The 12,144-nt window shown below is 42.8% G+C and overlaps 1 protein-coding gene across 7 annotated transcripts in view; it reads left to right on the plus strand.

Moving 5' to 3' along the window:
• LOC134228053 (uncharacterized) overlaps positions 1-12,144 on the plus strand; it is a 229,213-nt gene that overhangs the window by 157,207 nt on the left and 59,862 nt on the right. For all 7 annotated transcript variants that reach the window (XM_062709817.1, XM_062709815.1, XM_062709814.1 and 4 more), the window contains exons 6-9: positions 3,972-4,091; positions 4,159-4,319; positions 4,385-5,848; positions 5,913-5,980. In XM_062709817.1, coding sequence (XP_062565801.1) covers positions 3,972-4,091; positions 4,159-4,319; positions 4,385-5,848; positions 5,913-5,980 — 1,813 coding nt within the window. The remainder of the gene's footprint in view (positions 1-3,971; positions 4,092-4,158; positions 4,320-4,384; positions 5,849-5,912; positions 5,981-12,144) is intronic.

The raw sequence follows: 12,144 nt of genomic DNA on the forward strand, positions 1-12,144 counted from the left end.
TTTTCAACAAACCGCCCTCTAGTGGTCTTTTTTCGTTCATGTGGAAAACCGCTACAACGTTTCCCGTGCACAAGAAGGGCGCACGAAAAGATGTCAACAATTATTGCGGCAGCTCATGTGCTCGTCGTTCCCTGTAAACTGATTTTCAACAAACCGCCCTCTAGTGGTCTTTTTTCGTTCATGTGGAAAACCGCTACAACGTTTCCCGTGCACAAGAAGGGCGCACGAAAAGATGTCAACAATTATTGCGGCAGCTCATTCTTGTGCGCCGTGTTCCAATTGTTCGAGCTAGTGATGGCAGAACTACTCATATCTCTCTGTTAGCAACATCTGAGTGTCGATCAACATGCGTTTATTTCAGGTGAATTAACGACTACTAATCTTTTATGTCATTTCCGACAGCTTTGTGCAGAATAATAAACGGACGTCGGCTATACTGATCTGTCTGCAGCTTTCGACAAAATCAACCATCATGGTTGCGAAATTGGAAAGACATTGTCACTATTTTTTTGCGCTGGTTCCAATCATATCTCACTGGACGGAAACTACCTGATACGGTAGGTAATTCCTAGTCCTAGTTTGGCAACCTTGGGCATTCCTCATGGAAACCATCTCGGTCATTTGATATTCCTTTTGTATTTGAACGATGTCAACAATGTGCACCCAGTACCGAGACTGTCGTGTGCGGATGATATGAAGCTCTTCGCACTGATCCGGTCTATTTCTGACGCAATGAATCGACAACCAGATATAAACCCTGCGGCTTGGTGCACATTGAACCGGATGATTGTCAATCCTAGCAAATGTTCAGTTACCTCTTTCAATGAGCTTTCCCACCCAGATGAGTGAAGAAGTACAAGCGATGATTCAGAGCACCACACGACCGAAGAGGCTGTTTGGATTACTCTCGTCGTTCTTCTTGCACGGCAAAGTCCTCATTCAGAATCTATGGAGAGAAGACACTGGATAGGACGAGCAAGTAGGCACAGACCTTTTAGAAAAGTGGCGGCGCTGGGTACGAATGATTGAGTACATACAAATACCGTGACGATACTTCCACAACGCCCACCAATCTAAGTAGGTATCAAAAATCAGAGCTTGAGAGTCGCTCCGCTAAAACCTTGGTCGCTTCAGAGACTGGTGCGTCTTTGTCGAAATTTGTCTTTTGGTGTTTCAGTTTCGAAGAAAGTGTTCTGAATGGATTCCAGAAAGACGTCTTCTTCTTCTTCATTGGCACTACATCCTCCACTGGGACATTACCGCCTCGCCGCTTTGTGTCTATTTGTTTTTTTTTTCGTTCGTTTATGTTGTACACCAACAAATTGTTTGTAATCTTGCAATGGTCGATGTTCACATTAATGTTAATTTGTCGCAGAATGTCTGGACAATCGATCTATCCTTGTATAATATCAGCGACGGTCAGTGCCCTGCTTACGTCCCTACAGATACGCAACGGAAGAAGATCGATCAGGTGGCAGCGGAGGCGAAAAGGGTCTATCCATGGTAGTTTGCGCAATGCAAAACGAACAAAGCGGCGTTGTATTGATTCAATGCGCTCCTATCCGTTGTTGTAGTAAGGACACCAGACCGCTGAACAATATTCCAACATCGATCGAACGAAAGAGCAGTATAGTGCCTTTAGGCAATGCACACAAAGCCAAGCGTTCTGGCGACAAAGAATATGTGCTGAGTAAATGTAACATTTCGCCGGGTTGACCACAATTCGGTTCAGAGTACACCCGTTGGCAAACACAGTGATCTGGTTTTGGAGGGATTGGCAGTCGGCTATTGAGCAGATGCGAATAAATATCTTCAGATCGTCCGCAAAGGATAGCCGTGGTCCATCGTTTGCATGGTGAACATCGTTGAAGTAAAGCAGGAAAATTAATGGCCTCAAGTGGCTGTCTTGCGGTATATCAGACGAAGCGCGGAAACAATCTGAGCGACGCCAAAATAATTGGACAACTATAACAATATGCACTTCGAGTAGCAGATGTAACGATCTTCAGGGTTGTCAAACGAGATTGCCGCACTTTAGATATATCCACTGAAGCAGCAAACGAAACCGAACAGGACTTCGTCGCGAAACACAGCAGAAATCATCACATAACGCTGCTTGTATTGCTTCACCGCTAATACCACCACTGTAATTTGGAGACTGCCGGTACCGAAATCCGCCAACTATTCAAAATTACAAGACTCCGTTCAGTTGTATGATCCGTAGAGCACACCTAGTGATTCTACTAAAAGCGCCTCTTACATTCACTTGCTTGGTTCATCATGAGCGAGCCTTCGCCTACACGGAGTTGGACTACTTCGGTCCACTTTTGGTGAAGATGGGACGGTACAATTTGTCCATGAAATGAGCGGAGTACGGGAACGGTTAGTGCAATAAATGAATGCTTCGCCTGGTAAAGCCTCTGCTTAGAGGAAACTAGACGACGTGGAGAATATGGTGAACTAAAGCGGTATACCCCGTTAGGCATAAGGATGTTAAGCATAAGTACGATAGGCGTAATAGACGTTAGGCATAATGGACGTTAGGCATAAAATTACCCAAAAAAAAAACAGCCCATGGCATGGAAGGCAGAACTATGTCAAACGCACGTTATACCTAACGTACATTATGCCTAACGTACCTATGCCTAAGGTCGCGGAACCGAACTAAAGGCTTCTGATTTATCTACCGTATGACTCTGAAGAGACCAAGGCTTTTACGCCCAGGGAATCAATATTCGAGCATCGCTTAACAATATACTCTTTGTCATCAACAGAGTTTGTTACTGACAAACGCACCTAGCGACAAACCTTTATCAGAACCCGAACACAACATGACAAGAATCATTTGCCTTGCATGCTCTGATATTTCCGAAAATACGATGCTAATTTTGTAATCATTGTTCGATTCTCGAATATTTCCATTAACAGCAGAAACTATGATAGCATAAAACCGAAATTTGCTCTAGAAATAATGCAAAATAACGGGATGAAAAGTTAGCAACAAGATTGTCTTCTTTTTTGTTGCTGACAAAAAATTTCGGATCTTTGTCATTATTATCTCCGACAAAAACAAAGTTTTTTCGTTGGTTCTCTTTTGTCGTTTGTTTCGCATGCGCATTCCAGAAAAATGATTCCCTGTTTGCGCCAAACCATTTTTTGAGAATGATGCAATGAAGCTACTGCTGCTGTTCGCGCTCATTTCAATGAACTTGTCCTCGATGAAATCCTGGGTAGGTCCTGGGAGCTAATTCAGCGCCTGCTAGGAGTATTTTGGAAAAGGCGGCTGTTAGAATACTTGCCGGTGACCCGTCGGCAACCGAAATGGTATGACGAGGCACTAGACGAGGTTTGTAGAATCAATGAAACGTATGGGTGGCAGCGAAGATGAATCATCCGTAAAATCCAGAATTTGGATGGATGACAACGACAACTGGTCGTAAAATTGGGAAGAACACATATGTGGGGCCAATGTCACGGGTATCACTTCTTGATCTGAAGGAGAACCGTGGTGTTCCGGAACGTTTTTGACCTAACCAAGGGGAGAGTATTCACTACATCCTGCGTTCGTCGACAGTTAGCAAATGACTTCTATAAAATAAGGTTACTGCTCCATGAATTCATAACATGCCTCCAAATGAATAACAATCGGAAACAAAGAATTGGATCGCAATTTTCCCAGTTTCTCATTTTTGTGATTTTATCAGCAGTGAGCACTTATGACAGCAGTGAATAAAAGATTGAGCCGTTTTTCGAATGTTGTTATTGATACTCAGAAACGTGTTAATAACAACAGAACAAATACCCTATGGTTGAGTCAAACAATCAGTGTTTTTATTTAAAAATTTGAAGACGGTAAATTAATAAAACAAAAATGATAGCCTTTCGGTACAACTTTGCTGCTCGAAGAAGGCAAAAAGATTCTATGTCCGATAACATTTGTGATAACCGCATTATTTCTTCTATGTTTTCAGGAACGGTTAAATTTAAATGTGTGGACAGCTGGCGAGAAGGAAGTGTTCCGGGAGAAATTTTTGCAACATCCGAAAAATTTTGGCATGATTGCAGCCAGCCTGGATAGGAAAAGTGCGCAGGTAACTGAAATTTTTCATGACAAAGAAACTTGTTCTCCTACAATGAAGATTGTTTTTTACGTTCTAGGATTGTGTGCGATATTACTACCTCAGTAAAAAGGCGGAAAACTATAAGCAGTTGTTACGAAAGTCTAGGCAGCGAACGCGAAGTTCGAAGAATATGCAGAAATCCAATCAAAACCCGACGCAGTGCATAGTAGATGCACTAACAACTGGTGTTACAACAAGGTACAATTTTTTTCTCCATCTCTTTCAGGAAATATTTTAAATCTTGTCTTCACTTCACCCTACAGACTACAACGTGAACAACAACAAAAGACTGTAGGCCGTGATCGTGCCGCGAATTCAACAAATAGTTCAATAGGAAATAGTTCGGCATCTAATGTCTCAACAAATTCATCTTCAAATAATACTAATAACAATAAAAGTAGTAGTAAAAGCAACAGTTGTAGTGCAGGTAGTATTAATACTAAGACGGCTGTATGTAGTAGCGCATCGACGACTAGCACAACTGTTGCGGTATCTTCTGTAGCAGCGACAGCACCAGTAACCAGTACGGTAACGACATCTGCAGCATCTCCTCCGGCCGCTACAGTGTCCTCCGGCACCCCCGCCACGACGACGTCAACAACTGCGACTAGTATAACTAGCACTACAAATAGCAGTAGCAGTAGTGGTAGTACCAACAGCACTACAAATGAAAACAGCAGTAGTACATCGAATGTAAATTCCACGCTTCCTGCTCCTGAGGGTCTTGAGGCGATCGCGAAAGAAGAGAATGATCGGGAGAAAGAAGCAGCTGGTTCTGAATCGTCTCCGTCGTCTCTACCTGTCACTTCCGTTGCTACTGCGGAAAGTACCAGTACTACCGCTACGTCGACAACTGCCCCTGTTTCAGCGAGTCCAGCACCTGCAAGCGCAACTCCATCGCGAAGTGCAACACCTTCAACCGTAGTTCCGTCACCTGCTTCTTCTTCGTCTGCATCGGTTACAACAAGCATATCGGTGGCTCCACCGAGTACAAGTGCGCCGACGGTGACGCTGCCTAGTATCTCAGTAAACACAACGTCTTCGTCTGTCTCGTCGAGTATCATCAGCAGCAGTAGCAGCAACAGCAGTAGCATTTTGGTTCCGGCAGTGAGTATTGCAGTGAGCAGCAGCAGTAGTAATTGTGCAAGCAGTAGTAGTAGTGCTGGTAATGTCAGCAACAATAACATAAGCGGTAATCTGTCGAATGTGACTGCCGTGGAAACGTCATTTGTACCTAACCCTAGCCCTAGTATAACTGCAATTCCGCTGAACGGTGTAAAAACGGACGTACTAAACTCAACAACGGCGACGGTGACATCCGTCCCAACGCCGCTAAACAACAGCTACAGCAGTAATAACAATGTTAATGCCAGTGTAAATAGCATCATCTCCACAATGCCTAGTTCCAATGCCGCTGGAGGGGTCAGTGGCGGCGGAATCACTTTGGCCCATGGCGGGTCGGTACCAGTTACGCTTACGGCAGCTGCTCCGGGCGGTGGAATCATATCGTCATCGACGTTGCCGCCCAGCTCGCAGCCGCAGTCAACGCATTTACAACCGCTGCCGCATCCGAACGCAGTGATGTTTAACAACACGAGCACCCCGAAGAACTCGCCCAACGACGCCATCATCATTAAGGATATCACGTTGGGATCCGTGGTGGCCAGTGTGGTGAACAGTAAACTTGGTGTGAAGGACAACTTTCTCAAGGATGATCTGGAGCCGAGGTGAGATACTGGCGGATAATCTGAGGTGTTTTATTTTAAATAAATGTGTTTCATTGATTTACAGCGATGCGAAGAAACGGCGAATCGATATGGATGGAGCAAGGGACGACGGTATCGCACATGACGGCAAAGGTAAGTCACTTGAACTGTTTTACGTTCGCTTCTTACAACAATCTTTGAAATCATGAAAGAAATTTTGATACTACTGGCCCCAACAAATTATATCAATGAACTAACAAGAAAAAAACGTCTTGCTCTGCCTACATGATATCAGCAAGCAAGAGTGGTTCAAATTATTTTGGAAAGCGCACTTGAAAAAATATCAGTTTTTCAGTGACTGTGGAATCCAGATATAAATGACAAAAATATTTCACTTATCATCTCTGTATACACTCACGATATAGTATGGAAGATTTATTTCGCAAGTTTTCACGATATTGAACTGATTCGGGGTAAATTTCTTTTAAAAAAAGCTCTAATTTTGGGGGACGCCGGTGCTGATGATGCATTTTAACTTGTTTTACAAAGCTGTGTCAAATATCATGATCCCCAATGTCAATTCAATTGAGCGAGAACGATGCTTCTCAAATTCTGTTTTTTTTATTGCGTTAAACTTGCTTACATGTCACGATGAAGATAGGCTTATGCCCCTTGTTTATTGTCGTTCATTATCTTCCTTTTCTTATTGGCATTACATTCCCCACTGGCATTACATCCTTCATTATCCAAATGCAATCATTGGTTGAAGTTAATGAACGGTCGTCAATGGCAGTAGATATTGGCGGTGAGAATGGATCTCAGCCACACAAAACCCCTGAATACCGTATTTGATGTACAGTACATAAAAAAATGCGGCTAAATAGGCTAAATTAGAAAACTATTTTTTGAATGGTTTTTCTTTCGTTGGACTATTTGCAAGAACATCAATTATCACTCCTCAGGTTTCCCGAGCAAAGTCTGATATCATAAATATGTAGAGCAAATTGAAAACATATTCTGATCTGCAGTTCGTAGTACATAAAAGTCATCTCCTCGGTCCAATAGTTGCACGTCACCAATCACGCAGTCTACGGTGGGTTTGCAAACAATCTTCCTCGTCGTACAACAACGTCCCTCCGTATAACCAAAGCGAGAAAAAGAACGGCGAAGCAAATCCTGTCTTATGCTTGTTGTATAGTATTTAAAGTGTGACCAGGCACAGGAAAACCTACATTTCTTGATAAAAGCTATTCGCTTCAGCCTTAACCTGAGCACAGGTTAGGTTCGTATTTTGCTTTGTTGAGGCTTGGTCGCCACGAGTCCCTGGCTCTTCTTCGATTGCAATGTCTAACCGGATTTCAGTCCAGCGTATACTTGCAGATTTGGTCTCCTCTCTTTCGTAATTTACGGTCTTGAATTTCTATTGATATCGGTTTTCTATGACGTTGTTGATTAAGTTCGGCATTCGAGATCCTGGTGTGAGACCCCTAGGTCCGAAATATCAAACGTAGACATCGGTTGTCGGTTATCTGCAGTGTCAACGTCAAACGTCGAAGCTTTGTAAGTGTTATGCATTATGGATTATTCTGTTGCATCTACCAGTTGCATCGTGTCGTATCTGAAGCTCATTGGATTTGCGCCAGCTCCATAATTGCCAGCTGATCAGCGAGTCAGGTTTGCTTAGAGTCCTACTCGACTAGGAGTTGGCTTGTGTACTTTGAGCAACTAGCTTAGGACTTAGTTTCGCATTTATGCAGCTTTCTATAGAAGTTTTACAGAGCCCAGCTCACCACCACCACATTGTTAGCAAACCGATCGACAAACAAAAATTGAACGGGTCCAATATTTCCTAGCTAGTAGGTATTCCATTGTCGGCTTTTTTGCGATATAGCTGTGTATTATGTTTGCTTTTGTAATTTCTTTAACTGTCGTCGCATCTCAAAAGTGGGATCTTGTCACCTCTCAAATTTAATAACATATCTACTCATATTTAATATGTATGTTCTTGGTTACACGATCTCAAGTTGATCAGTTTATAACCAACTCTAAACTTATAACATTACCACTCTTATTGTTGTACGATTTTTCTCAAAAGTTGCGAATTGCTGCCCCTTAGGAAAGATATCTGTCTGTTCAGTGGTTGGTATGTAACTCACTTCCACATTACCTTCTTGCACACACTGTTTGGTAAACGACAGATTCACCTCAGTGTATGTCAACTTTTTCAAGAGCCTTTTTTTTATTTTAACTTTATTTGGCCTCTTTTTTACAACATATTTTAGCCATGTGTGACAAAGAATAAGCGAAAAAGCTATAAATCTACTTCTGATATAATTACTCGCAGACTGACTGTCCTCAAAAATCCTCATCGGCTTAAGGTTCAACAGCTTCAGCTGCGCAAACAGCTTTCCTGTCCATAGAACCTCAAAAAACAACGTCGGTAGGACGTAACAATAGGCCTCGGCCGAAAGTGTTGCACAGTTGCGTTGGACGTCATCTAGATACCCAGATAACATCCGCGAGCCCAGCGATTTGGCGGTCGGGTTTGTTCCGTTTGTAAACCACCCCGTAGACCAAAGTACCGTCCTTCAGGTACCTTACAACTAGAGACTCCATGGGAATACTTCTTCGCATTTCCGGATCCCGCATTTGATAATGAATTCGATGAAGTGGTCGTTTCAAGCCTTCTCCTGTCGCATATAAATATCCTCCTTAAATGTACCGTTGAGAAAGTCGGCCGCGGTTTTATACTATTCCCCAGAAAATCGTTCCCCAGAAAACCATACCCCAGAATTCCATTCCTTAGAATGTACCATTCCCCAGAAAACCGATCGCCAGAATATACCGTTCCCCAGAAAACAGAATATAGATTTAAATATCATTAGCAAGAACATACATAAAATCATTTGTAGTGATCAGTTGAATGTGCAAGGGCCAGGTTGAATGTGGTAATTGTTAGAAACTATAGTTTCAAATACAATGTGCCTTTTTGGCATAGTGACCATGATGCCCGCCAGAATAAACGCGACGTGCGATGCGACGCAACGCGACGCGATTCACGCACAGAAATAAAAACGGAGACGAGCCAGCCTTGGGCTGAAAGTCTCCTTAAAAAAGATTAAAAAAAGGAATAAAAATTATAATCAATGAATTGTCAAACTGCACTGTCGCGTCACGTCGCATCGCATGGTCACGTCTATTCTGGCTTAGCATAGCATAGCATATGGTCACGTCTATTCTGGCTTCACCCCAAAACAGAAATCTTGTTTTGAAGCACGCCTTGATTGAGGAAACAAATAGGGACCCACGCATTTGCCCGGAATAAGGCAATTAAGTCGATGATTCCTTCTTTTAAAACGCGCATTTTTCCTAAATAGGGTAAGTCAGTCTATAATTTTTGTGTGCTACGCACGCGTTTGTCCAAAATAAGGCACAAGAATATAAAAATAAGTGAATAATTCCTTCTTAAAAACCACGAATTTGCCCAAAATAAGGTTACCGAATGATTGCTTCTTTTGAAATACGCATTTGCTTGGAGAAAGGCAAATGAATGATACATTCTTTTGACTCATACATTTTCCTGAAATATGCCTTCTTTCACATCACGCGTTTGCCCGAAGTACAACAAACAAGTGGGAGATGCATTCTATTGAAATATGAATTTACCCGCACTAATAAAAATCCACAGTTTCATTGGATAAAATTTAATTAAATTTATAAATACTGCTGATACACGCATAACTGTCCCATGTACATAGGAATCCCAGCAAACATGGGACCAATATCCACTCTAACATTGCTTATAACATGCTGTCGCAACAGGAAGTATTGCGGCGCGCATTTGACATCAAGCGAACCAAGATCATGGGAAAAGTACACGGTCGAACATTTTAAGCGTGAAAATGTTTCGAAAACTGTCATAGCATTTTTTGGTCATCTTACTAAGCTCCATTGTATGCAAAGGTGATTGTAAGGCCGAAGTCACGAAGCAACTCATAAGCAGGATCAGAAGCAGCGCAGCATTCCGAAAATCGATGTGGCAGAGTCGTCCAGCGGTCATGTCATACCAGCACGGCGAACCATGGACCATATGCTAATATTTATTAGTCTAAATTTGAAGCCTAAGGACAACTCTTTGTATAACATAATATATTATATCACATTGAATTGTACTTCTTTGTAGTTTTGTCCTGAGCCATTCTTTTCCTTCCAGTTTTTTAGTTGCCAAAATCTTTTATCTTCATTGCAGGAATCTTTTTAAAGGTATGAAAAAAAATTCTGGGATATGGTGCATTCTGGGGAATGGTTTTCGGGGAAATGTTTCATTCTGGGAAAGGGTTTTCTGAGGAATAGATTTCTGGGGAATGTTATAGAATCGTAGTCATTCAGCGACGTGGGTGGTTTTCGGCTGCGCACGGTTCGACATGGACTGTTAGCCACCAGATGATCCAGTTCATGCTCCGCGCCATGCTTTCCTTCGATGTCAGCAACGAAAAGTTCCTTGGGCGCTTTTATTTCCAATGCCTAGGATAAAGTTTCTTGCCTTAAGTCGGCGGTTCATTATACCGGTGTCCCACGGGACCACCCGAAGAACTTCCCTCCTGACTCCGAACACTAATGACTAATCTCCGCAGACGGCTTCGCCGAGGTAACGGCAGTTCCTTGATCACCCCATCACGGGTAACGAACGAATATGTTCTTACCATCCCATAGCCGATATCAGTTTGGGTTGTGTCCAACAATATGGCTGGTCTTGCTGCGAGGTTCGAGCTTACTGCACTTCTCTTGCGGGATAATATTCACAGCCATAATCTCCCGAAGATTCGCCTATGAGACACATCCGGCCACAACTCGTACACTGTTTTGTTCGACGTCACTGCCGAAGTCGGACTTCTGTTGCCCAGATTTGTTCCACAGACATTTGCTCAAAGCCGAGTCAGCTATCATCGAACGCGCTTTGTACAGAATGATGCGGTTAGGCGCTCATTGACGCCCTTCTACCGGTAGGTATAGGGTAAAGTTCATTCAATCCGTAATACGGACTCGCACGAAGCTGATGTTGCTGTCGAAATGGGATTCGGCCATTGCCACATAGGATTTAAACGTGTTCACGCCACCACGGGTAGCCCCGTTGACGTTCTCCACTGTCGTCGTTGATTCTTGCTTGACTATCTCGTTCAGTAGGCGAGTGCATCTTGATTCCGACTGAATCAAGGTCTTATAGAACTGTCCGGAGATTCCCTATCGGGTGAAAGTGGTCTCGAATGTGCTTCAAATCTCAGCTGAGGTGCCCTTGCCGTTAATATCTTTAGTAGCTAACATCCTTCATGAAGCAATGCTCCTTGTTTTCCATCTCCTGTGTATCGGCAACGTAGTCGACGAGGATCTGTAATTCCGGAAGATCTTACCCGCGTGCATGCACTTCAAGAGCTTCAATTCACCGAGACGAGTATTCATCCGAAAGGACTAATTGGCGTTGTTTGTTCCGCAAAAAGATATTTTTTTTGTCCGCCTCCGTCTCAACTTTTTGATTTTTAGAAACCAACGCGAAACTTTTTTCAACGTGTTCGAAGCGAGAACTTTTTGCGGGGCTTGGGCTGGGTCCATATTATGAAAACGGTGATTTTTCAATCCCAAATATCAATTCACAAGATTTTCAATAAAATTTGTTATAGCTTAAATATCTGTTATCTGCGGCAATAGTCTTCTCCCGCTGCTTATAATATCACACTTTACAATATTTTGAATTGAATTGAATTAAAATTTTATCGTCGCTTTCATTTTTAGGCCCGATGCCCACGTAGCGTCTTTTCAACACCACGTGCATGCAGCGTTAAAATAGCGCCGGCCTGCATCGGTGCGGCAACACTGCGTTACCGCTTTTTCCCGATGTACACTAGCGTCTTTTAAATATCGCGTACACGCTGCGTTAAAAGGACGCTACGCGAGCAACGAGCCTTAAACCTGGGGTCGCAACGAGCAAACCATGCAAACTATGACTTTGAATAATCGACTATGACGGGATCAGTACAAAAGGCCGAATCACAAAAGGCCGAACCACAGAAGGCCGAATCACAAAAGGCCGAAAATGTTCTAGCATACCACAAAAGGCCGAAAACCCAGAAGGCCGAACCACGAAAGGCCGAATGATACAAAAGGCCGAATCTCAAAAGGCCGAATCATTACAAAAAGTTTCAATCTTTCAATTAACTTGGAATATTCACAAATTTACGTTTACTTATATTATGCTGCCTTATTAAGAAAAACTTGTCCACGTGTTTTGCAACTACTAGCAGCGATCTAATCAATCTTATTCA

Source organism: Armigeres subalbatus, chromosome 3 (assembly GCF_024139115.2).
Source record: "Armigeres subalbatus isolate Guangzhou_Male chromosome 3, GZ_Asu_2, whole genome shotgun sequence".
NCBI classification, from domain to species: domain Eukaryota; kingdom Metazoa; phylum Arthropoda; class Insecta; order Diptera; family Culicidae; genus Armigeres; species Armigeres subalbatus.